Source organism: Varroa jacobsoni, unplaced genomic scaffold (assembly GCF_002532875.2).
Source record: "Varroa jacobsoni isolate VJ856 unplaced genomic scaffold, vjacob_1.0 contig01409, whole genome shotgun sequence".
In the NCBI taxonomy this organism is placed as follows: domain Eukaryota; kingdom Metazoa; phylum Arthropoda; class Arachnida; order Mesostigmata; family Varroidae; genus Varroa; species Varroa jacobsoni.
In genome coordinates, this window is record NW_019214636.1 from 62,541 (window position 1) to 85,449 (window position 22,909).

At 41.4% G+C, this 22,909-nt stretch overlaps 1 protein-coding gene and 1 long non-coding RNA gene across 6 annotated transcripts in view; one reads left to right on the plus strand and one right to left on the minus strand.

Moving 5' to 3' along the window:
* Clic (chloride intracellular channel protein 5) overlaps positions 1–19,849 on the minus strand; it is a 54,685-nt gene extending 34,836 nt beyond the window's left edge. Inside the window, exon 1 of one of the 2 annotated variants that reach the window (XM_022853169.2) lies at positions 19,394–19,849. In XM_022853169.2, coding sequence (XP_022708904.1) covers positions 19,394–19,435 — 42 coding nt within the window. In that variant the 5' untranslated portion in view covers positions 19,436–19,849. Of the gene's footprint in view, positions 1–6,716; positions 7,079–19,393 lie in introns of those variants that run through there. The other variant, XM_022853170.2, reaches the window with a different exon arrangement.
* On the plus strand, positions 8,989–22,777 carry LOC111272026 (uncharacterized). Of its 4 annotated transcripts, none has more exons than XR_015315577.1 (6): positions 8,989–12,451; positions 13,927–14,083; positions 16,980–18,704; positions 19,285–19,385; positions 22,192–22,294; positions 22,595–22,777. It is a non-coding gene; the product is annotated as an uncharacterized LOC111272026 (long non-coding RNA). The 4 variants fall into 4 exon arrangements; XR_015315576.1 differs by lacking the exon at positions 8,989–12,451 and adding an exon at positions 12,460–13,658; XR_002687274.2 differs by lacking the exons at positions 8,989–12,451; positions 13,927–14,083; positions 16,980–18,704; positions 19,285–19,385 and adding an exon at positions 20,017–20,166.
* Positions 22,778–22,909: the final 132 nt, after the last annotated feature.

Below are 22,909 nucleotides of genomic sequence, written 5' to 3' on the forward strand. Positions count from 1 at the left end.
CCGGCAAGTAAAGGTGAATGTCCTTGAAAACCACTACCGATCTGACCGATAGCAATAAACAATAACGTCCACCACAACGACAACTATACAATGAGATCGCAACGAGCCGAGGATGATCTGCAAGTATACATAACTGTAGGTAGAATAGGTACTCCAATGGCAGTAAATAGTTTGGAATACATTTCACTAATCATATGTTCAGGCATGTTTTCCTAACCTGACCGAAGAAGCAAAGATGTATCGTAAGAGAGATTTAAGCATCTACCAAAAATGCTGCTTATCTTTTTATATATCTTTGTCCACATACACGCTAAAATTTCACGTGATTGCTTAAGGAATCAATTGCAAATTACTTTTGCAATGAATTATCGTTTATTTTTTTTTTTTTTCTATCTTACTATCTTCTTCTACATGCACCGCGATTAACATCATCTGAAGCTACCCGAGCGCTAACGTATCGTGTTAATACATACTGTCGAAACTTTATAGAATGGCAATAAGCAAGATCAGAACACCGTTGTCGATCTAATCATGTTCCTAGGACTAACATATTCACTAAGCTAGCATACAAAAACCATCTATCTCTTCAACGCACAGAACAATTCCAATCTATATTGACACAATCTCTACGAGGAATCCTACAATATAGGATCTAACGTTATGACAAACGAAGAACTCGTTTTGATTTGCTATACTAAAATTTTTGCTAAAAAAATAATTTTGCTTCATACCGGCCGCGTCTCGGTTTGTGCATGTGATTTTTTTTTGCCCAACTCGATATCAACTGTCTACCATTAGTAGTTCGATCGTTTCTTGTAGGCTGGCTTGTTGCCTGCTTTTGTCCATCTCACTATCTGCAGCCCCTCGACTCGCCAATGTTCATTTGGCAATTTTCTTCTGACCACAAACATCATCAGAGTGGCGCACAACAACAATAGTAATACAAAAGGGGGAAATGTGACTCAGTTTTTTTTTTTTTTTTTGCATTAGTTCTATTGTATTGGTTTGTCGTCCTATTCGGCGCAGTTAAGCTCCACTCCAACCGATATGGCCATGTACAACAATATATCTTCGTATGCGAGTCGATAAAATCGATCGCCCATTTCACCTACATACGAAAACTATCCACAACTTCTATCACCGCCGTTGCGAGGATTACTAATTATTTGGACGGACGCGTTACCAGCCGTCTACTGTCGGCACTATCTGACAGACAGGCAGGCAGGCATTTGACGCAAAAGACCTCGACCGGCACTAACGGCTGTGCCAGAAACAAGAACAGTCTTAAAAACAACGGTTTGTACGGAGTAAAAAGTTGAGGCGTTTATAGACGAAGGGCCGGACAGCATAAGCTGATGTTTGCCGAGGCTGTTGTGGTCCTTACTGCGACTTCGATAAAGATTTGGTAGTTCAGGTGCATCATAGTGTTTAGAAAGGCTAGGGCTCCGCTGACCACGCTCTGATCGGTCAGAGCAGTCGGGCCACTGAACGAATCCGTCGTAAGGCGGCCGGTTACACGGCTTGCCCATTGCATAGCGACACGTCTGGTGCACCGTCAATCGTTGACGCTGAACGCTTGACACGGTTTGTCGTTGGAACCGCTTTGCTTAAGGCAGATTTAAACCAAACTTCGCTCCGGCCGTGACTGTCGTCGGCGATAGCCGATGGCGATGCAGAAAAAAATTCAAGCTTAAGTAGACACAAACACTGCACAGCCAATACAGCCGATGCCATCAGCAGGACGGAATCGTTCATAATCTAACAACGACTCACGTAAAAGTGTTGGCAGCGATAGAGCGGTGTATCAAATTGGATTTTCAAGAGGTGACGTATTAATTGTATGAAGTTATTCTCAAACGCTATAGCTAATGTTTACGTCGATATCGAGTATTACTCATCAGCAACGTACTAAAACATAGTGTTAAATTTTTATATATGTCATATTACTAAACAACAAAAGAGCATATAGGCGAACAAGAGCTGTCTGTTCGTTGAACGCTAAGCCAGAATGCACGATAAAGCCCCGCAGTTTCTCCCTATACAATGCTAACTTCCAGGGCAACAAGTTCGGTTTTGGCGGTACTATTGAAACAAAAATACTGTTTCAAGTCATTATCTTCTGTGTTAGACACTCATATCGCAATCCCTGAAAAGTAAAAATCAGTATTTCGGTGATTATGCAAATATCTCTATTGTCACATCTATCCTTCAATAAGCCAGCTCTTGTTCTAGCTAATAACGAGTCACCTAATAGAAGAATAATGTATTACGTGACGGTGAGGCTAGGGTTATTATAGGCACTAAGAGAAATCGATAGAAATAACTAGTCGCGTTACACTTCCATATCTATAACCAAGTGTCAAGGGCAAGAAGTTGCCGCCTAGAAATAATCACTGATGCCATAAATTGGAATAATGATAGCGGTAGTTTTTATTGGCACGACTGGTTTTGTCTGCTTGCAGGTTACAAAATGAGTCAAGAGAGCTAGATGGTTAAAGATGTGGCGGAAAAAAAAGCCTACTGCGAAGGGATTAAGGTTTTTAGATATTCAAAAGCCTATCTGAGCCGGCAAAAAAGAGCCGTTGTTAAACGCCACGATAAGACAATCGTACGGCGTACTACTGCAGTTCTACTTCCGAGTTTTGAAGTCGCGGCGCCATCTCATCTACCAATTCATCATTTACTCTGCTTAACCGTAGTGCAGCAGTAACTAAATCAACAATAGACGCGCAGATGCCATTAAGGCACGGGGACGTGCCTGTACTATTGTGACACAGCCTTGCTAGACAAAAATCCGTCCGTCTTTGAACGTTTTCGTAATGTAGTCGTAATGACGTGTAAGTCGCCTGTCTTCACCCACACGCGTACAAGCAAAAAAAAACAGAAAATGAAAGCAACGGCACATATTTAATAGGTCTCACTAAAATGCTATTACAAAGCTCTCAAGTTAACGTTGTTTCATTTCTTTTACACATACCTTTTTCTATATATCATATATATATATATATATATATAAACGGAGCTTTCTGGCTGTGTCTGACATTTTCTTTTCGTACTATTATATAACGAATCATACGAAAAAATTTACTATTTTCGCATATCATTCGGACGGGCCTATCCGTTAAATAGATTGATAAGCAGAATAAACGTATGTGTCCTATAGATCATCATCATCATCATCGGATTTATCTGCTCGTTCAAGAGAATGATTTCTTGCCAGCAAACTGGGTTAGTGCCGAACGACAACATTCGAGACTCAGCAGACATAGCTTTACACTACAGTAAAAATTAGTAATCACTTGAACTAGATCCTTTGACACCAAAAAGCTAAGTCATAGCACAGATAAGTGAAAGCCTGATATCGAACACCGATCGACTGTGATGCCCATTCTGTAATGGGAAAATGACGAGAACTGATTATTACGTAAACACTGCAGCGACTGGGGAATACAGTCTTTCTGAAGGCGATCGGATTCTGAAGGATTACGGCTATCATGCGCAAGTGAATTTGTTTTTATTAACAGTGCCGAGGTGAAAAGAGCCCTTGCAGTATTTCGCAGCGTTCGCGTCAAATACACAGCGAAAAGGAAATACTATATAACGGGCAGTTGACGGATGGCACTGGAAAGTTGAATGATGATACAAGTAAACTCGGTCAAGTGTGGTTGAAAATGTTATCTCAGGCTCCCGCGATGCTATGGGCCAATGCAGTCGTTAAGCGTTAGCTTAATCAAATACGCCCGCTAATCTCGACGTTTTCGGGAAAGGGGTGCCGGTGGCGGTCGAAAAAATTCACCAATTTTTTAGAACAGCAGCCAAAATAAAAAATCGAATAAAAATATTGGCAGCAGAAAACCTGAGTCACATAGAAGCTGCCGCCTACCCTAAGGAACCTGCGACCACCAACTGAACGCGAACGCCAACCGAACTCGGACTAGCTCTCACTATTATTTTTTCTTCGTTGTTGTTCCTTTTTAGACGTTTGCTTGACGCTAGCGTTCGTCGTGGCAGTCGATAGATCTTTCCTCACGATGAATATCGTGTTAATATGCGTTACAGCAAGAACTCTCTTCCGCTTTTCGAACGCTTGTCGTCCGATTCCAGCTTTAGCGGTATCGGCTACCACAAACAGTGCGTCTAACCAGCTATGTTTGAGCAGAAAAAGCTCAAGAAGCCGTAGTGAGAAATCGCAGTTTCAGAAGTCAACCAACGAAATGAAAAAGATGAGCTGGAAAGAAATGTCTCATGGGTTTGCCGGACAACCGAATAGGACCAGAGTCCGCCGTTGACAAGAGTCCTGGGACGCCATCGTTTCGCTGCTACTACTGCAGTCGCTTGCTTTTCTGCCCGTCTGCTTTTCTGCTGCCGGCCGCTGTTGACGCCGCCCCTCCTGCTGCTATAGTCGCCTTTGATGCTGGAGCCCGCCGCAGTCGCCTGCATCATCATGATCATCATAGGCAAAACAACGACATCAGCATCGCGTGCCAAAGCACCAGCAGCTGTTTTGGCACCATCACCGCACAAATCTTTTACAACAACACCCATCCAGTATCACGCCCTGGGGCTTTCTATACTTCGCTTTCTATTCTTTTTTGCTCGACGTTTTTCCTCTATTTTTTCATCTTCCATACCTCTTTTCAAGCTTTGCTTGCTTCGCTTTTTTGTTCAGCTCCGTTTTTCAATCTACTTTTTCCCATTGCTACAGCTATTCTGACTCTTACTTCTACCTCCAAATGCGCTGCCACTATTGTACAACTGATAGGACAGTTATGGGCAACGCTGCCAGCTGCCACATGGCGTAGCTTAAAGTCGACGATAATAAAACAAGCAAAACCTTTAAGTTGGATTCTAGTTTTTCCATTGGAGTTCCCTATATTCTCACTTACAGATAGCTCCAAGCTAAATAAATGACCTGCCTCTATATGCGAGAGGGCATCTTCGTACTCCGCTGCTCGTACTACGAATCTTAATGCGATTTGCTATGAAGAGGCCGATAATATAAAGTGGGTACCTTGTAAAACGTTTACTGCATCTGGGCCCCTTGCCAGTAGTACTAATCAACCGTATACAAATGTATTAATCGCTGGTATATCGTGTAAATTAGCAACAAATTAACAACAACTTTGTTACCCATTATTGATTTGTTAATCACGTCTATAAGCAATAAATAACGATTTATAATATTCGCCTATAGTTAAAACCCTATACATGTCCATATAATAAACCAATTACTCGGTTCACCATTATCAAGTCTACTAGTCTAATAAAGGAGACATATCCGTGTCCGATTTTGACATGTTGCACTTTGACTCAAAAAATCGTCATCGTACGTATTCTTAGTTTGTATTTCTAAGTCTACTGCGCCTTCACTAGACTGGCGTGGACAAGGGCTGAATTTAGCGTCAAACATTTCCCCGGTTTTTCTTTAATATTGAAGATTATAACTGTACCCGAGTTTCCTTATTTATTAACGTATTCAAAATAACAAGATAAAGTAAAAAGATGCCTATATATCCATGATACTTTCATACAGATGCCGTGGAGGAAATACTCAATATATTTCTTTTACTATTATTATTATGAAGCATCGTGAGATATTTCTTTAAAATGGCATCAATATTATCAACCACTGGTAAACATTCCTGTGTAGCTGCATTTTTTTCATTGTCGCTTTATGTTGACGCTCGCCTCTAGGAATAGCGAAAGAACCCCAATGTAGACCGGTCGCTGTGAGGTTGTCTGTCCGGTACGATTGAAACTAAAAACTGATACTTTTTTCAAAATTTTGTTCTTAAGTTCGGCTTGTCATTCCTACACATTTGTACTTGGTTTCTTCTGTTAGCCCATCTTCGTTGCGGTTTTGCTTCAACTTGTCATTAGTTATATACGAAACACCATACGTTAAAGCAAGCGCAATCCAGATTCTTTCTGGACATTTTAATAAAACCATTCGAAGTAATAATACCTACAATATATAGCGCCTTCGTAGAAAAGTTTTATGTTGTTTCAAAGATACCTCTAGGTAAGTATTTTCTAGGTAATATAGTCATTAAGTAGTCTTCATATCTCCCGTTGGGTAGTCATATTCCCCATCCCCCATAATGATAATTGTTGAATAAGGTTTTCATACATTATTTGTATTCAGTTTCTTTTTCATTCAGCCTCCGTTTTTAAATACCCTGTTTCAAAGGTGCGTACGATTTTGAACTACAGCCTGTTACGAATCAAGTGATTCGCCGGCGTCAAGAGACACGATCAGATTCACAGATGGTTTAGCTTTGTTGGTTTATCGGATACCTAACTGTTGACCAAATGCACACGAAAGGTCCTCACCCAAGCAGGTCCCTTAGGTCGTACCTTACCGTCATATTAAAATCTAGCATCTAACTCCTTGCATCTAACGAACATGGCTGCCCGTAGCAAGTCTTTAACTATTCTACTCAGCTGAAGAACAAGAGCCGCGTCTGTTTACTAATCATCATTACTTCACAAGCTAAACCAGCCTAGCTGATAAAAACACTCTTGCCGTCATAGGTGCTCTCACTGCGTCAATGTCATTAAAACTACATTCTATCGCCATTTAGAGACAGCTCTTGTCTTTCTTTAATCTGCTGAACGTATGAATATCTTCTTCGTAAGCATACTAATGATTATATGACGCCTCCGCTTGGAGCGAATAGAATTCTAGTAAACTCTAACGGTTTACTTTTACTTACTGGGTGCAGTTGTATTACGACATCGTGATCATGGTAAAGTCGGCAGCTATGCACTTGACTACTTCCTGCGGACTGACAGCCACGTGACTGTTACATGGGATTCCTCAAGGTTCTTCGCCCACTGTCGCTCCTGTTACTGTTCAGTGCTTTGTCCACCCTCCGAACGGCCTACCCAACGTTATAATGCTGTTTCGATAGCGCGCGTCGAAGAGGCTTCCACACGACCAGTGCCCCAACGGCAGCTACGAAACCATCTTCTGACGACTCTCGATGGCAGACGCTTCTTGGTCCTCTGCTGCTTTGGGAAACAGGTACTACCTCTGCCAGGCATCGTCATGGTCGCAAACGCCGCCGAGTCGACGGCGCCAACAGCAGAGAGTTGCAAGTCGCCTACAGTCAGCTGATGCTAGCGGGTTACATCTTCTTTGGCTTATTCAATAGCTGAAGAGTTAGCTTTTGGTAAACAGCATAGAAGTGCAGCAGCAGAAAATGGTTTATTCGCTTAGGCTGCTAAATTGCCCGTCCTCGTGACAGTGCAATAATAATGTGGCCATCCACTATAGGATCGAAACCAGGCGTTGAGCTGAATTTGTCTGTCTGCAGCAATGCCTAGCAGGCTAGTGCCGGACGTAAGATTCAAAATACTTTTACCTGCTAGGCTGCTTTGCTCGTTTACTCTCTTCCTTGTTAAAATTACGCGCAACTTTAGCTTGTTAAAGATTGCTGCATCACCAGTCTCTGCTACATATAAGCAGTACTACAGTATAGGCATCGTTAAGGGCAACCGCAGTAGTAGCTGAAGAACGCCATAACGGCACAGAAATCCGTTCCTCTTTAGCGGCTAAACAGCCACAAGGTACGCGATACCTAGACATGCAGCCATAATCATGAGGCTACTGGTATAGCTGCCGTAGGCGTTCTGTGGCCTTTATGAGCGTCGGCTATAGTCGCCGACGATGACACTCGGTAAGTAGTTATATTCAGGGGCAATTGCAAATCTAAACCATGCGGCAGTTATTATAACGAGATAACTGACAGTGGACCCATATAGCTTGAAAAGAAGATGGCAATAATTTCGACGTTTCCCACTCACAGTGTGACACACTTTCGACCTGAATCCTGAAGTTCATCATTCATTTTAGACACCTTAGCTTCGTTGCCAATCTAAGCTAAAAGCTGTTGTTACCTGTTTCAACGACAATCGTCACAGAGCCAGCAAGCTTTTTCTATTTAATCATATAGTCGCTTGTAACTGGTCATTGTGCTAGCTCTTTTCCTTCGCTGCTTAAGAGCCAATCTAAAAAAGATGCCATTAATCTAAGATCACATCTGTCATCGATCAGAGTTGCACAACATTTCTACATGTATAAATACGTAACTAAATCAACGAAGAGCGCTACTAATACTAAGAGCTGATTGTGGAATGAAACTTCGACACAAGTATCTTATTGACATATATTATCGCATTAATGCTCGCTAAACGAACGTACTTTCAGAATCGATTTTCATATACTTTCAGGCTAAAAGAAGCTTTCAGATTACTCTAGAGTAGGGAGTCTGCTATAGTCCACCCAAGCGTCGCGTAACTTCTCGAATACGCACCTTATTGTTATCATGGGACAGGTTTTAATTTTTCTTCAGCTGAAGTTCATTTTCAATCAATACCCTCAAACAAATTCGTCAATCGACAGATAGTCATCTGTCGACATGGCAAATCAACCTATTTACCTATACAGACGACCTACGCATACGTGTAAAAAATACATATATATTCACTTTAGTTATTCTCGCGTTACTGGATTATTATGGGAGTATAAATAATTCGTGATGACAGATAGTATTATTAGCTTTCGATACGGTCTGCAAGTAAGCGCACAGAAATTTCAGCAGAACACGTTTCGGTTGGTAGGCAGTAGCCTAGCAATTAAAAGCCTGGCCGTATCTGGTCAAATCACGCGTTGGCTTGGTGAAGATCTAGAAAACTCACAGTGGGCCATTGCATGTTGTCGTTTGAACTGGCTAAATCCATCGCTCATTTTGACGTTTTATCCTTGCGCTGTCTATAGTTATCCTGGGAAATAGGATAGAGGAGTAACTTGCCAGAATTTCGCTTTTCTCGCTTACACATATATAAATATAGGAAGTGGTACGCCCAAACGGGTTTTTCTTATGGTAATAGTAAATACCCTACTTCTTAGACTGTATCTAAACAAAAACAGATATTTTTTTGCACCTGATATTAGTTTTCTTCTTGACAGCCATGGTTATTTAATATAGTTTTTATGGCGATTACAGTTTTAATTAGAGATCGAAGGCGATAACTATTCCATTTCAAAATATCTCTTTTTTTTTTACCAGCAAATAGCTTTTTAATAGTAATTGCGTGTTGGTCGATTTTGGTGGACATGAACTCGTTAAGGGTCACTCAAATATGCTCCATACAAAAAAATTTAACGAATCTAAATTTTGGCTGGTTGAAAACCGCAAAAAAGCAAGACAGCTAAGAAGTTCACAAAGTGGAAAAAGGTGTAAGAAGTTTCAAAAGTACTAATCGTTAGAGTTTATCTGAATAACTTGATTGCCAGTTGATATTTTCCTCTTTAAAAAATTCGTGGATTTCTTTATATAAAACTTAGATGTATCAAAAATTACTTTATTTTTTTTTTCGAGCTTTTTAAATTTAGGCTATTGAGAATTTTCTTTTTCTCTATAAAAGCCGAATTTTGCAGGAACCACATGGAAAACCACCAGGACGGAAACCAGGCAGGAACCACCAGTACGGAAAAATTAAGTCTCTTAGCTCAATTCTGAGAATACCATTATTCGCCATTAAAACGTTTGCTTCGTTATTATGTTCTACAAGGCAGATGTGTTCGCAGACCAAGATGATAGGATATAAACCATCTGTAAGGTATAACGCATGCACGGAATAGCGACCGGGAAAACCCTTCGAGATCAAAGCGGTTCTGTTGGTTTAACGGGTTTTCCCCAGTTACTAACAATAAATCTGACGTTGGCTTTTACACACATGTGTCACAAAATCATGCCACTTTGAGCTGTTTCGATGCACATAATACATCGATAGCCTCAGCACATTGCTAATCTCTCATTTGTTTATCGATATGCCTTGTCCCTACCATAAATCTACGATGACCAGCGTAGCGCGATGCCCAACATTCAAAAGTCGGCACAAGTAAGGCCCGTAAGCAAAACAAATTTGATAAAGCGTAAATGGCGATTATGACAGCTGATATGCATTTTAAACGAGTTCACAGTCTTAAACGATGTACGCATGTCACCAGAGACGCGGCAAAGAAGTTACCGGCAGGCAACCAACCCAGCGGGTTGGCAGCACTCACAGCTGGCGTGTGTATGTATAAACTTTGGTTTGTCCTTCGTTAATACTCATTAGAATATCTCAGATTTTGAATCAGTATAGAATTAATAGTTCGATTTCGGACATATATTATCTGATAATTCATCTATTTCCATTATATTTATACTTTCGTACTGATTTTATACTCGTTAGTGCAGCGTCAGCTGACGCTTTATTACCTTTATCAGTTTGTAACTATCATCCACAAAGGCGACCAGAAAACTAAGATTAAGATTTCCCTAGTACCTCTACAAATTATAATGTGACATCGGAGAAACAAAGTCTACATGCCGACGTAAACCGTGATCAACGTTACCACAGGCTGTTCATGCATGAACAGATATCCTACAGCCGAAGAGAACAGAAAAATCAGCATTGAAACAGCTAGCGTACTGAAAAGTCATCAAAGGAAGGAAAGATTTAATCTTTTATCACTATCATTGCCTTATACTAGGATTCACTCATAATACCTGTCATGAACGACACTAAAAGCCAAACAGAAAACAACCGCTTATGGCTAGGTTGTACGAGAAAGGTTCCAAGGCATCTGAATGATGTTGTTTAGGATCCGCCCTATAATGTCTTTGAGTCGGTAATTCCAACTCACACAAACAGACTCGTTTATCCTTCGGTACTTTTCAGAAACATTTCCTCACACTACTATCTATAATCGTTTTTTTGTCAGATCGATCAACTCGCCCGCAGATAGTAGAATCAGTTTGATTTGGCCATATAAACGCTCATGGGATGAAATAAGGTAAAGTGCAGCCGGAAACAAGAACATAGTTCCTAGTCGGGTCATTCGATTGACAAGAATGCCCTGATAAGGCAAGGGTACTCGAAACGTTGTGCAGCATTACCTGTTTACGAATTCTCTCTCGTCGCTACGAGTGTAACCCACTGCTACGATCACTTACATTCATAAACAAATTCGCCGAAGAGATCTATGTTCGAAAAACACTTGGCAGCTGCGTTCGATTTGCCGCAATCTGCAACGCGTCAGGCCAAGGACGTTTTTCCTGAAGTGATTGAAGAGGATAGGAGCCCATAGTTTGCCTTGAGCGTGGCTGAACCAGCTACGTAAGCAAACCTCAGATGAGTCAACGAGAGGATCAGCATCTACACAGATTTTGTATTCGATTTTGCCTGCCTTTCCAAGCCGTACCACTTGTTCTTACAGTGGTCGAGCTCCACCGGCATCCAAATTCCGATCTCTTCAAATGTTTCTCTTAAATCTATGATCTGATGATAAGTTTTAATTCACGCTTCTCCTGGTTCGTCCCATGACGGGTCTTCTTTCTTTGACAAGAGGCTCTGTAAAACTGATTAAGACTACATGTATATATTTCACCGTTTCTCTGTCGTTGTACATGTGACTGACATAAAAGCCCAAGTTATGACTGACTAGCAGAGTCGATTAATCACTATCTCGTTTCGGCTGTCGTTTTGTAGCAGTGATTAACGCGCTAATAGTAACAAATTGAGCGTAAATAGCGACAGCTGTTATCTCTGTAGCAAAAATGTAAGTCAGTTCAAATGAGCCTATTCAAACATATGTGAACTAGTCACTATAACAGCGTGACCCGATGTTAATACGATACGTAGTACAACAGTACGATAACTTGCCCAAACGTGTTCGGTCAGTGACTGCCGCAGAGTATAGTGCTAATACTGGTCAGAACATATCAGCTGACGAGTCATTGCGCTGCGCGATCCTATTCACCCTACGAGACCCGGCTAGTTACCAACCAACTCCCGTTTCTTCAGACACTGTCACCGCCATCTTTCGAAAGATATCTGCAATGTTCACCTGCGAAGGTTTTCATGGCGTTGACTTCTACTGTTTCGTCAGTTTCGATGAGCCGCTGACTGTTGAGGATCAGCTCACATTCGCTACATCCCACCGATGCCGCTATGTTACATCGTGTTTTTCAGTCCTCCTTCCCGTCCATCTCAAGATAAAGCCAGGTCCCGCCGCGCAGTCACGCTGGGCCCATAGTTGGTTTACGACGACGATGCTAAGACACGGAAAGTAACTACGGCTACACCAGGAATACATTCAAGGGCAGCAGAATTTGTCGCTACTGCTGCTGCCGCTCCCTCTCATTCCTATGGTGGCACTGCTATTGTTGTTTTGCAGTAGCTGACGGTCGTGATGCTGTCACTCGTAGTGATGGCAGTCTTTTCTGTCACGTCTACGGTAGCGACAGTGACGCATACGCTGGCAGAAGGGACGGGACGTGCGAGCCCTCTAGACGACAGGCCGTTGTGATTCGTCTATTGTTGCGCTGTCGTAGTAACAAAAACTATGTGTCTTCGTTTGTGTGTGTATTAGAGCGGTGCGTTTATAGGTGTCTATGTAAGTTACTGATTTTATTCGTTGGCTTTCAGTTAGATTCTTGTCTTTCTTGGATTCAGTGACTGTGCTGGAGGCCTTTATCATAGTATCCAGCGCAGCGGCGCTGCTGGTTGGTTGTTGGCCAGCTTGGTCGCTCTCATATCGCATCTTACGTTCGCGTTCTCCCCACTACCTTTCTTTTTCTTTGATTTCTCTATTTCTTTATCCAACAACCATTTCCTCCTGTCCTTCAGCAGCGCTGCGCCCTGTGTGCTAAGCGTTGTTGCGTCTATTGCTGCTTCAGTTTCTGTTTGGCACTAGTTTGCCCCTTCAAGGGACTGTCTGTTTAGTTGCCTCTCCAGCGTTTGCCCGCTTTATCAAAGATAGTTCTAAGGGACAAAGGGATTTTGGGCCACGGCGACAGGGAGAAAATGGACTTGCAGGAACAACATTGAAGTGAACCACGAAGGCAGCATCGAAAGCGCACAAAATGACACACCATAAAAAGAGAATAGTGAACAAAAACCAACAGGCAGAAGACCCCGTTGTTGGCGAGTGGTAAAAATAACTGCGGCGAGCCCGCCGAAAAGGCCGTTCTCCGTGTACACGAGGAAGAGGCGGAAGGCTGCCGCGCATTGAGATAGATGACTCACCAGTGACAGCAGCAGACGCGCGGCGCGGATGGGTCGCTAGAAGCAGATAGGGTGTTGTTATTGTCGTCTGCTCTGCCATCGTTATTCGTGGCAGCCATAACGAAACAAATTGTAGCCATGACTATGATGTGACGATAATATATATATTACGTTCCATAATATTCCTTTGAAGAAGCTTACGAAACGAGAATTCCTAATCGAAAATAAAGAAGACTACTAACAGATGGACGATAGAACAGTACCTAGTGTTTCAGTAAATTACTTTTATGACAAATGAATCTTCGTACAATACAGCAACATGCAACATGAGAGCGTATCTATTTCCTCACCAAACAATAGATTGGTTTTGTTTGCGGTTTTTCTAGAAACGACAAGTGGGGTATCTATGGTTGACGCGTCCGTTTCAGCTTGTGATCAATGATTTACACAATGTCAAGGCCGTATTACAAGCTACAATACTTATAGTGTCTTATAATCATGGTATCACTCTAATTGATGTCCGAGAGATTTTTGGGAAGTTGACGCGAAACTAAATACAGACAATTTGCGGCGTAATATATCCACATGAATCGAGCGTGAGTGTGAACATTTCTCATCGGGTATACTTGTTTCGTTCCTAACTGTAGATGTTTCAGTCCTATAGACGTCACTTCTATGAAAGACTCTGTAGGAAAAACTCAGTGGTATGAAACCGAGAAAACCATGCGAAACGAGCATGATCTGGAAATTTTGAGTTCACTTAGTTTAACTTTCCAGAGGCCTCAACGGCAGGTACCGCTGGCTTGCCATACTATATGCACTTATTTTAAAGGCAAAAGTCTCATTACGCCTGATTAATCCCAGGCAGCAAGAACCGGAGCGGACGATACTAGGGTACCGTAAAGCGACTAAGAAGAAAAATTCTCAGAGACCCCTAACCCTGAAGCGAAGCTGCGCAGAGATACGGCAACTCTCGAGTAGATCAGGACACGACGGCTGGCCAAACAGACCAACCATCAAGGTAAATCAAACACCCTGCCACATTGGTTAATGGCTGGCCGATATTTAGGTTACTATGCAAGATCGTTTGATATGCAGTTTCCTTTTATCATATGAATTCACTTGAACGAACTTACTTGAAGATTTTCACAAAGTTCCCGAAAACTCATAGCATTTTGAAATCTTCACCACTATTGGGCTACTAGCCTTTATCGCTCTTTTAAGTAATTTTCACTGTACATATGTTGAAGCCGTGATGCATCTATCATGTGTCTTCATAGACAAACACTGATCTTCATGAGCAATTAGTGCCCAATCTTTGATATAAATAACCGCTATTGTTGATGACTTTGAGGTATAGTGTCTATACGAGCGTGTTTATGCATATCATTAACGATTACGATATGTACGGTAGGCATTTCCCTTATAAGTATTATAGAGAATAGTACACGGAAAGTTTATCAGACTGCTACTATATAGTTGCATGAATTAATAGTTTGTTCGTCTCGAGGATTATTCGAGCAACGAAGATATTGAAGAGAAAGGCTATATTTCGTCGATGGCTTTCGTTTGCTCATCTACTGCATTGTAACATGTGAGAGGAAATAATGCCCTTCTTTCGCAACGTCCGTTACTAGATATCAGTAAATTGTATTCCGTTAGAGCTGCTGTGAGTTCGACTAGTCTGAAATAGCTCATTGTTATTTGGTTCCTTATAGAACGATAACACTTTTCGAGGTCTCACAATGAAGATAATGCAAGCGAGAATTGCAATCTAAATTCAACTGCAGACAGTCCCCCAATGCTGATGACCTGCTGTGTAAAAACCACAGTAATTGTTCCCCATAAAACTTTCTACAGGCAAATATAATATACGTTTTATTATGCTAAATTATGGACTGAACGTACTACGATGATCCTAAATTTAATTCTTGGACAGGAAATATAAATGAGCATGATTATGCAACAATGTACGAATGCTTACACGTAGCAGACGTGTTCTTCTCTCTGGCTCAGGGGGGTGAGATAGCTTCATGCAACATTCAAACTTCTACGAAAGATGTTTGATTTATTCGTTTGTTACTGTTTTCATAACGAATTGATAATAACATCCACATTAGCTACTGTTTACTCAGGTTTCGTATACACAACTATCACAAAGGTCGCGGATACGATGGAACGCGCAGACTAGCGTTGTTGCCTATCTGCTTTCTTTTGCAGAGTCAAAGCCGTTTGATGATTTCGTTGCCATTGCATCATATACAGTCTTCAAAGCGGTGTTATATATATATATTATAAAATAAAGCTTGTACAGTCTCATTGTATGTCTTAGCTTTACCTCTAGCATGTTTACATAGTTTCGTGTGTGTTGAAATAGCATCAGTTATATTAATATACGGTAAGCTTTGTTTGAGCAACGCTCATTTGGAACATGAAATAAATGGTGTAACAAGCATTGGTTCATATCGATAGTGCTCATTCGATTCTATGCTTTAACCACACCTCAACCTAAAAGTTATAGATATCTTCCTCTAGGTCCGCGTTAGCTCCTTGCAATCGTAATACTGACCGTGCGCGGTTTACCACCTGTAGCTTATACGGATTAGGCCAAGCTGTTTTTTATGATTTTTGCTAAATGCCGAATTAACCCTCAAGGTTGTCGCTGCTTCAGTTGCCACCGGCCTTAACTTATGTAGCGCGTACTACAATTAGATGAACTAGAATTAGTTCGAGTGCAATTACTTCTGACTTGGCTACTGTCAATATATAACATCCGACGCATTTGCAAATCGCTATACTAAACAAGTATAGCTACTTCTAGCCTGATGCGAACACGATATCCTACTCAGGACAAAAGGACAAAACATATCAAGAACCACTAACCAATCAAGTTACGGAGGGGCTGCTGCTCGTGGACGGCCTTGTTAAAGCCAGACAAGAGCCAGAGGACGAGCAACAATAGTAACAGGCCATGGATAAATGCGCGGCTACTCTCGTGGCGGCGGTTGTCCCTGACCAGTTATCTGACGCCATCTGTGCGTGGCACAAAGGCAGGACAAATCCGTCCGGTCCCGCCGCTTAGCATCGTCTATTCGTCCGTTCTCGCAGCAGCCCTCCCCCCTCCCCAACGTAGACACTCAGTTTGTATAGGTCGGGTGGCCATCAGCTTTGTCTCTCTTTTTCTCTCGGAAAGGAGAAGCCGACCACCTTTCAATGGGTCGATTGCAGAGCGCGGCAAGAATTACTGTAGCAACACTTTGGAATTTTCGTTTAAATTTTGGCAAATGGGGGCAGCGGTAGCGGCAGCACCGACCGCAGCAGCTGATATAAGCTAGTAAAATCTTTATAATCTGTTTTGCTCCAAGACGACCACTGGAAAGTTGTTAAATTGAAACGAAATGCAATTTAGCCCATGGAACTTATGGCATCAAAACGGGAGGGAGGTTAAGGAGAGGACTACAAAAAAGAGCTGTGCAGTTAGATTGGTGAAGTAATAGTAGAGAGAGGATTTTTTTGTAATAGTCGGAGATGAAATAGGCCTACGTATCGATCGAATCCAGTAAAAACAAAAATGGTGCGTTTTTTTTTTATTCATAATCTTTTAGGATCGCATCCTAAGACCCATAGAAACTATAGATTCGAACTACTAATAGCATGGCCAATCAATGCGAATCGCAGGTTTTTATGTTTACGCGTGAATACATACATACCAGAAAATATCTAGTTAGCCCGCATAAGCTTCGTAATCGGTAACAAGGGGCAATGAGCTGAAATCTAGACTTTCGTAAGCTCACCTTACCAGAGAACGCAGACAAGCAAAATAATAATATATAGCATAGTCGAGTAAAGTTCGCGTCTGTTGTGGTGTAACATTTTAGTCTGAAAAATGCAGAACCTCATATCTTTTTGACTGTCAGGAGAACCGGCAATTTCTGTCTAGAGAAGCTGTAGCAAACCGTCGCGTATCCGAACGACGAACACGTTCGGATGACACTGTATAAAAAGTGGTACGTAGCGACACGCTTGAGAACGAAAGGTATTCCAGCAACTACACGTCCTACCCACAAAGCAAGTACACGTGTTAGTTTTGAATCCGTGCTTTGAGTGACCTTATTTTTTTCTACCTGATTTATTTTGCTCTCTCGATCTTCTTACCTAGTTTCTGCGAATCCAAACTAACTTCCACAAATAGGTATACGTAGCTTTGATACAGGCTTGATCAGCCATTTACTGAGATAAGTGGCTAGAGTAACGACCTCATCCTTCATAGATACACCCACTATCCAGAATGCATGACTTGCTCTCAAAAGGCTTTTTTGACAGTAATAGCTTCGAACATGTCTCTAGATACATAAGCTCTATTACAACAACTACACGCCTCATGCTGCTCTAACGTTCGTTGGCTGATACTTGCATGGGTTATAGCCGTGTTATCAACGAAGTTTGGACTCTAACGGTTCCCGCCCTGGATAGACATAGCTTACTCACCTGCTAGCGATAACTCTCAACAAGCCACAGTCCCCCAGAGACTTAGCCTATGTCTGCGTCTTTGTTTTAGCCGTACGCCTCTTTGTTTGCTACCACCAAGACGGCCCTAGCCTCATCCTGAACTGGTTCAACAATTCTTCCGCGTTAAATCGACAGAACTCGCTCAAGAAGCAGAAAAACAATGGAAGACAATGAAAAAGGTGGGAATGGTGGCCGCAGGACAACGCGAATAACGACGTAAGATCAGTGCGCTCAGACAGAGTCACAATCGGAGATGAACAGTGCTGACGCTGGACCGCCACAACGGCTGCAGAGCCAACTGTCAGGAACAAAGAAATTTATCGCTGCCGACCAAATGGCGAACTGTGCGGGCTTTGCGTTCGGCCTACAGAACTATGCCGGCGTCATCGAGGACAGAGATGGAGCCCCGACTTGCGCAGTTTCGCAAGCCTGTGGTGGGTGGATGGCACTGTTCATCGTATTCGGACTATGCCATACGGTTGGTCAAACGGAAGTCCAATGTAACAGCAGTAGCACAAGTAAAACGAGTAGCGGAGCAGCAACATGGATTCAGACAAACACATAGGCATACGCTTGTGTCGGCACAGAGACAAACAAACACCTGGTAGAAGGATGGAGCAGTCTGGGGAGACGATCAAGATCAAAGGAAGAAGAGGTCAGAAGCTGTGCGTCTTCAAGGCAAAGGTGTAATTATTGTTTGCGTAGCCAGCTGTAGTCGGGCAATAGCTTCTCGCAGGTCGCTGCTGCAGGTAGAATGTCAACGGTCACGATCATCGTTATTAACACAAACAATTCGAAGTAGTGCCGAAATACGACACGATGATCCTTTTGGATTTGTATGGCAATCAAAAGTAACCCGTGCGATTAATTTCAGGCATGGATGTGCTTTATTGTCAAGTAGCATGAAAGGAAATTATCAGTTGACTGTATGATCGAACGTTTATACGCACTAATATGTTACCGAAGAAAAACAAAATTAACGCAAGAACGAACATTCAATCGTCTACACCAAGACCTTCAATGAGTGCTACTACTAGCGACCATTACGGGCGCTAACAGCCACCATTGATAGTAATCAATAAAAAGTGACATTACAAGTGAAAGGCCGAGTAACGTGCAAAATGCGACACCAAGTAAGAACCAATCTAGTTTCTAGGGCAAAACGACATTCAGAAATTCTATGAAGTAAAAAGGCCAATCCCATCAATTGACAATATGAACCAGAATCTTTGAAGTGTCGTTCATACTTTTAAATTTTCACGATGAGTCAAAAGTGCACCTGGTTGGTTATCATGTGGCGCAGTTTCTACGTAGCATTTATAATATTCTGGATAACCGATCCTTATCATGTCAAAATATTATTTCAACCTTAAAAGTTTTTTTATGAGCTCTCACACGCAAAACACGCACCTATATTTTCACGAGGCCGTATTCATATTTTTCGCTTAGTCCAAGGAGAATTTTGCTAAAAACCGGGAACCTTTTCGGCTACATGTACAGAAGAAGTTCATAATCAACCCCAAGGGTCTCCTTCTACAAAAGTTCTTCGAAAGGGAAGATTGATTCCGCAGTTATATATTATGCTTGGGCTACCTTGCGATCCGTTCGCATACACTAGAACTGGTAATAGTACCAGACAACCAATGAAGTCCTCTTATAGGCCTTTTTGGGGCTTTATTTACATTACTCTAAAATTTATTCTGTTTTCTTTAGCTTCATCTAATTTCAGTTTACCCATTGTTTAAATCTGTCAACGTACGCCCCACCGCCGAAACACTGGGACCAACCACATATTAGCCCAGTTATAAACACAGGTACGTACCTTGATGATGAGCTCAATCTCGGGGATGTCCTCATTGGCCATTGTCGAATTCGTTTGTTTTAAAGATGTCCTTCAAAGATAAACTTTGGGATAATAGCTTTGCAATTTTCGTAGCACACTTACTGCTCCACAAACAGTACTCCGTTGAAACCTTCTTTTCACTCACAGTGACTTCGCCGAGCTGCACCAAGACGACGCCGCTGTCTAACCGCGATATAGTTGGCTTCTATTAGAAAACGACTCGTTATTCAGCTAAGCACTATCGAAGCAGAAGTGTGATAATATCCAATCAGATGAATATCCAGCGACAAGGCACTTGGAGTGGGCACCTGCGTAGAGAGTTCTGCTCTGCAAGGGAGTCAGCAATAAAGTCGATATGCAACAGTCGACTAGGCAAACACGAAACGCCTGCTTTCTATTAGCTGGCCGCAGTTCATTTAACGGATAGACGGGTTGGTTACTACTATCATCGGGTTTACAACAAGCGCTGCTCTATGTCACAGCCGCGTGACTCGCCCTAATGATACAAGAGGGCGCGCACAGCCAGCAGCCCTGGGAGAGGGCTACGAACGAGAAAGGGCGCATTTTTTTAAATCCAGTGTGGCGCGTGTTAACGAACAGTTAGGTTTTGTGATCATTGATGTTAGAGACACGTTGTGATCTAAGTTCGAACTCGGACATAGACAGACTCGGTTTCGTGCTGGGAGCCGGCCGTCTAACGGCGATACCGGCCGTAAGACCCGCTACATAGAGGTTCTGCGGTGAGAAACAATGTGCGATCATCTATATGATATCAAATTAGTTCTCAATATGCCTATTAGTTCAGTCAAAAGGGATCGAGCAGATCCCTTGTTTGCCATATAGCCTGTTGTGTGCAAGTCTCAAACAAATTGATCGTAACGTAAATTATTTCTAAATTACTGAGCTGCATAGGTGATAAAGTACATTTTTTCCTAAAATCTTTTCACCATAAGTTTTTGTTAAACCACGGTTATTATCGACCACTGTCCCTCCATGTGATTAATGGCATTTTAACTGCGGTAAACAGGATATACAGAGCAACATTTCAAATCCCTTGAATAATGAGGTGATAATAATAGTGTGAGGTGCTAAGTTGAATGATTTTTATTACTGAACGCCCTAGGACGTTTTGAAGGTAGATTGCACAAGGTATAGCTCAGAATCATAGTTTCCGTGGCTCTACAGTTTACTCGATCTTTTTATGATAAGTTAAAATTATTTTTCTTTTTTAATCCTAAGGAGCTTTTCAATCTATTTCGAGAACTGTTAATTTGGAAAATAAAAACCATAACATATTAAGTGTACAGTGTCCACTAAAAAGGAAGCGCATTTTAGGGTAGGGAGTAATCGTGTAATATAGTTCTGTAGATCCTGTCAGTACTGATTGAAAAACGGGGAAGTAGCATTGTAAGCAGGTTAATTGGATAGGCCGAAGTTTATCATAGCTATATATAACTGGTGACAAACTCCGCTGATTGGTGCTAGAGGTAAGGTCTCTAATCGCTTACTGAATTTTTACAGTTAGCCTAATATCGTTTACCACACGCAGCAGGAACCTTTTCAATGAACGCATGAAGACTTCGAATAATTTTCGAAAACTAAAAAGCTATTTTTCGCATGGCAACTGGGTAATATGGTCGCTTTAATAATTCGAGACCCATTTAGTCGTGTTTATGACTTACGCGGAGATGCGCCGGACTGATGAGGTCTGGCTTTACTTATAACAACCATTTTTCTGCTTCCAATCCATTGCCGCTCTTTCGCTCTCTATTCATCATGTAGATACAAAACAACCCTTGACAGGCTGCGCGTGTGTTTAATGTATCTTGATTTATTGACTATTGTCACTTCATCCATCGAGATACGACGTTCCGACATTGAATTTCAAATATCGTTTTAGTTATATAGATATATCAGTCCAATATCTGAGGCACAAAAAATGTCAGATATTCTAGAGGCTATCAAAAACTAAGACAGAGAACCGAATCGCATTTCGGCCATCGTTGCGTAGCTCTCATACAAACGAAACGTATTTACTGTTAGCATTTATGAGTTTTACTTAATATTGTATACACCCAGAGGTTAAGTTCGTTTAAAATATTTATCTTTTCAAAATAAAATACGTTGAAATGTCTGTTGGACAAAATGTACAGTTAGTTCTTCGCATCATTCAGAGTTACCGACGCTATCAAGGGTATTGCATGACCTCTGGGGATAATTCTATTACCTATACCTACTCCCAGACGATAATTTTAATTATTTAAGGACAGTTCTAATGATATGCAAACGCGAATATCGTCAATAGGCGTAGGTTAAAAAGACTACATCTCTAACAGATTTAATCCACAGTCTTATTTCGCAGCCTGAATTTTTATAGGACAACCTTGTACTATCCGCATTCTTTAAGCGAAACATGCACTCCTGTTCGATTACTACATAAATTCCATTCCATCCGTTACAATTCAGTGCACCGTAATGACTTCAATAGTCTTCACAACACAAACCATAATGACTGTGTCGTTTAAGCAAGTAGAAGTATTTTCAATAACAACCTTTCTCTTGTCAATTTTTTTTTAAATTCAAACTATTCAACTTTGTACGAAGTATTAGGAAAAACGTCGTCAAATTTTCTACAGTGGCAAAAGCAGACCGTGTTTCTTGCTTGGTTGCTCTTATCTCTGTACAATGACACCTGCTATTTATTTCTAAAGCTTTCATTTCTTTAACTTGCTTACCAGAGCAAATGATATCGCAAATAATCTGTTTGATTTCCGCAGTGAATATCCAAGAGGGTCAGATTTGGACAAGATGGCGGTATGCGTTTAAAGGTCGACTTGAGGATATCTGCATTAGCGAAGTTTAAGGATCGCTTCATCAAAGGCAAACTGCTTTTCTTGTGCAGCTTTTATACTCGTACACCAAACATTATTTAACTGCAAACTTAAGCATTGTTTCTTTCCTATACACAATAATATTATTAATATCAGCTAGAGGGCCCCGCGTTAAGGGTTTATTCTGAGAAAACAAATTTAAAAACTAGCCCGGTATTTTATACCTACCCTCAGCTGAACTGCACTAGCGAGGAGAAAAAAGCAGGACGCCTTTGACCACTATGTCCACTCTCGTCCTCAACAAAAAACACATGAACAGCCACAAATGTATATATATTTTTTATTTCAGAAAATCAACAACAAACAATCGGGCTCGGATACCATCTCGTTGAGCTTTGTCTGACTGCAGCTTGTTTTAGTTAGTACGGTCGTTATTTCAACCCATCGATATTGTTGCCATTATCGATGTTTACTGCTATCAATTAGTATTTTGACAGTAATTAATAATAATTATTTTGTTGCCGTTAAGCAGCGCCAGATGTTTTTATTTGGAAAGAATTTTGTTGCGCGAAGTGCATATTATGTAATTCATTAAAATCACGACGGTATTATTTCGAAATAGAATGATTTTTATCCATACTGTTTTTGCTTTACATTCGTATAT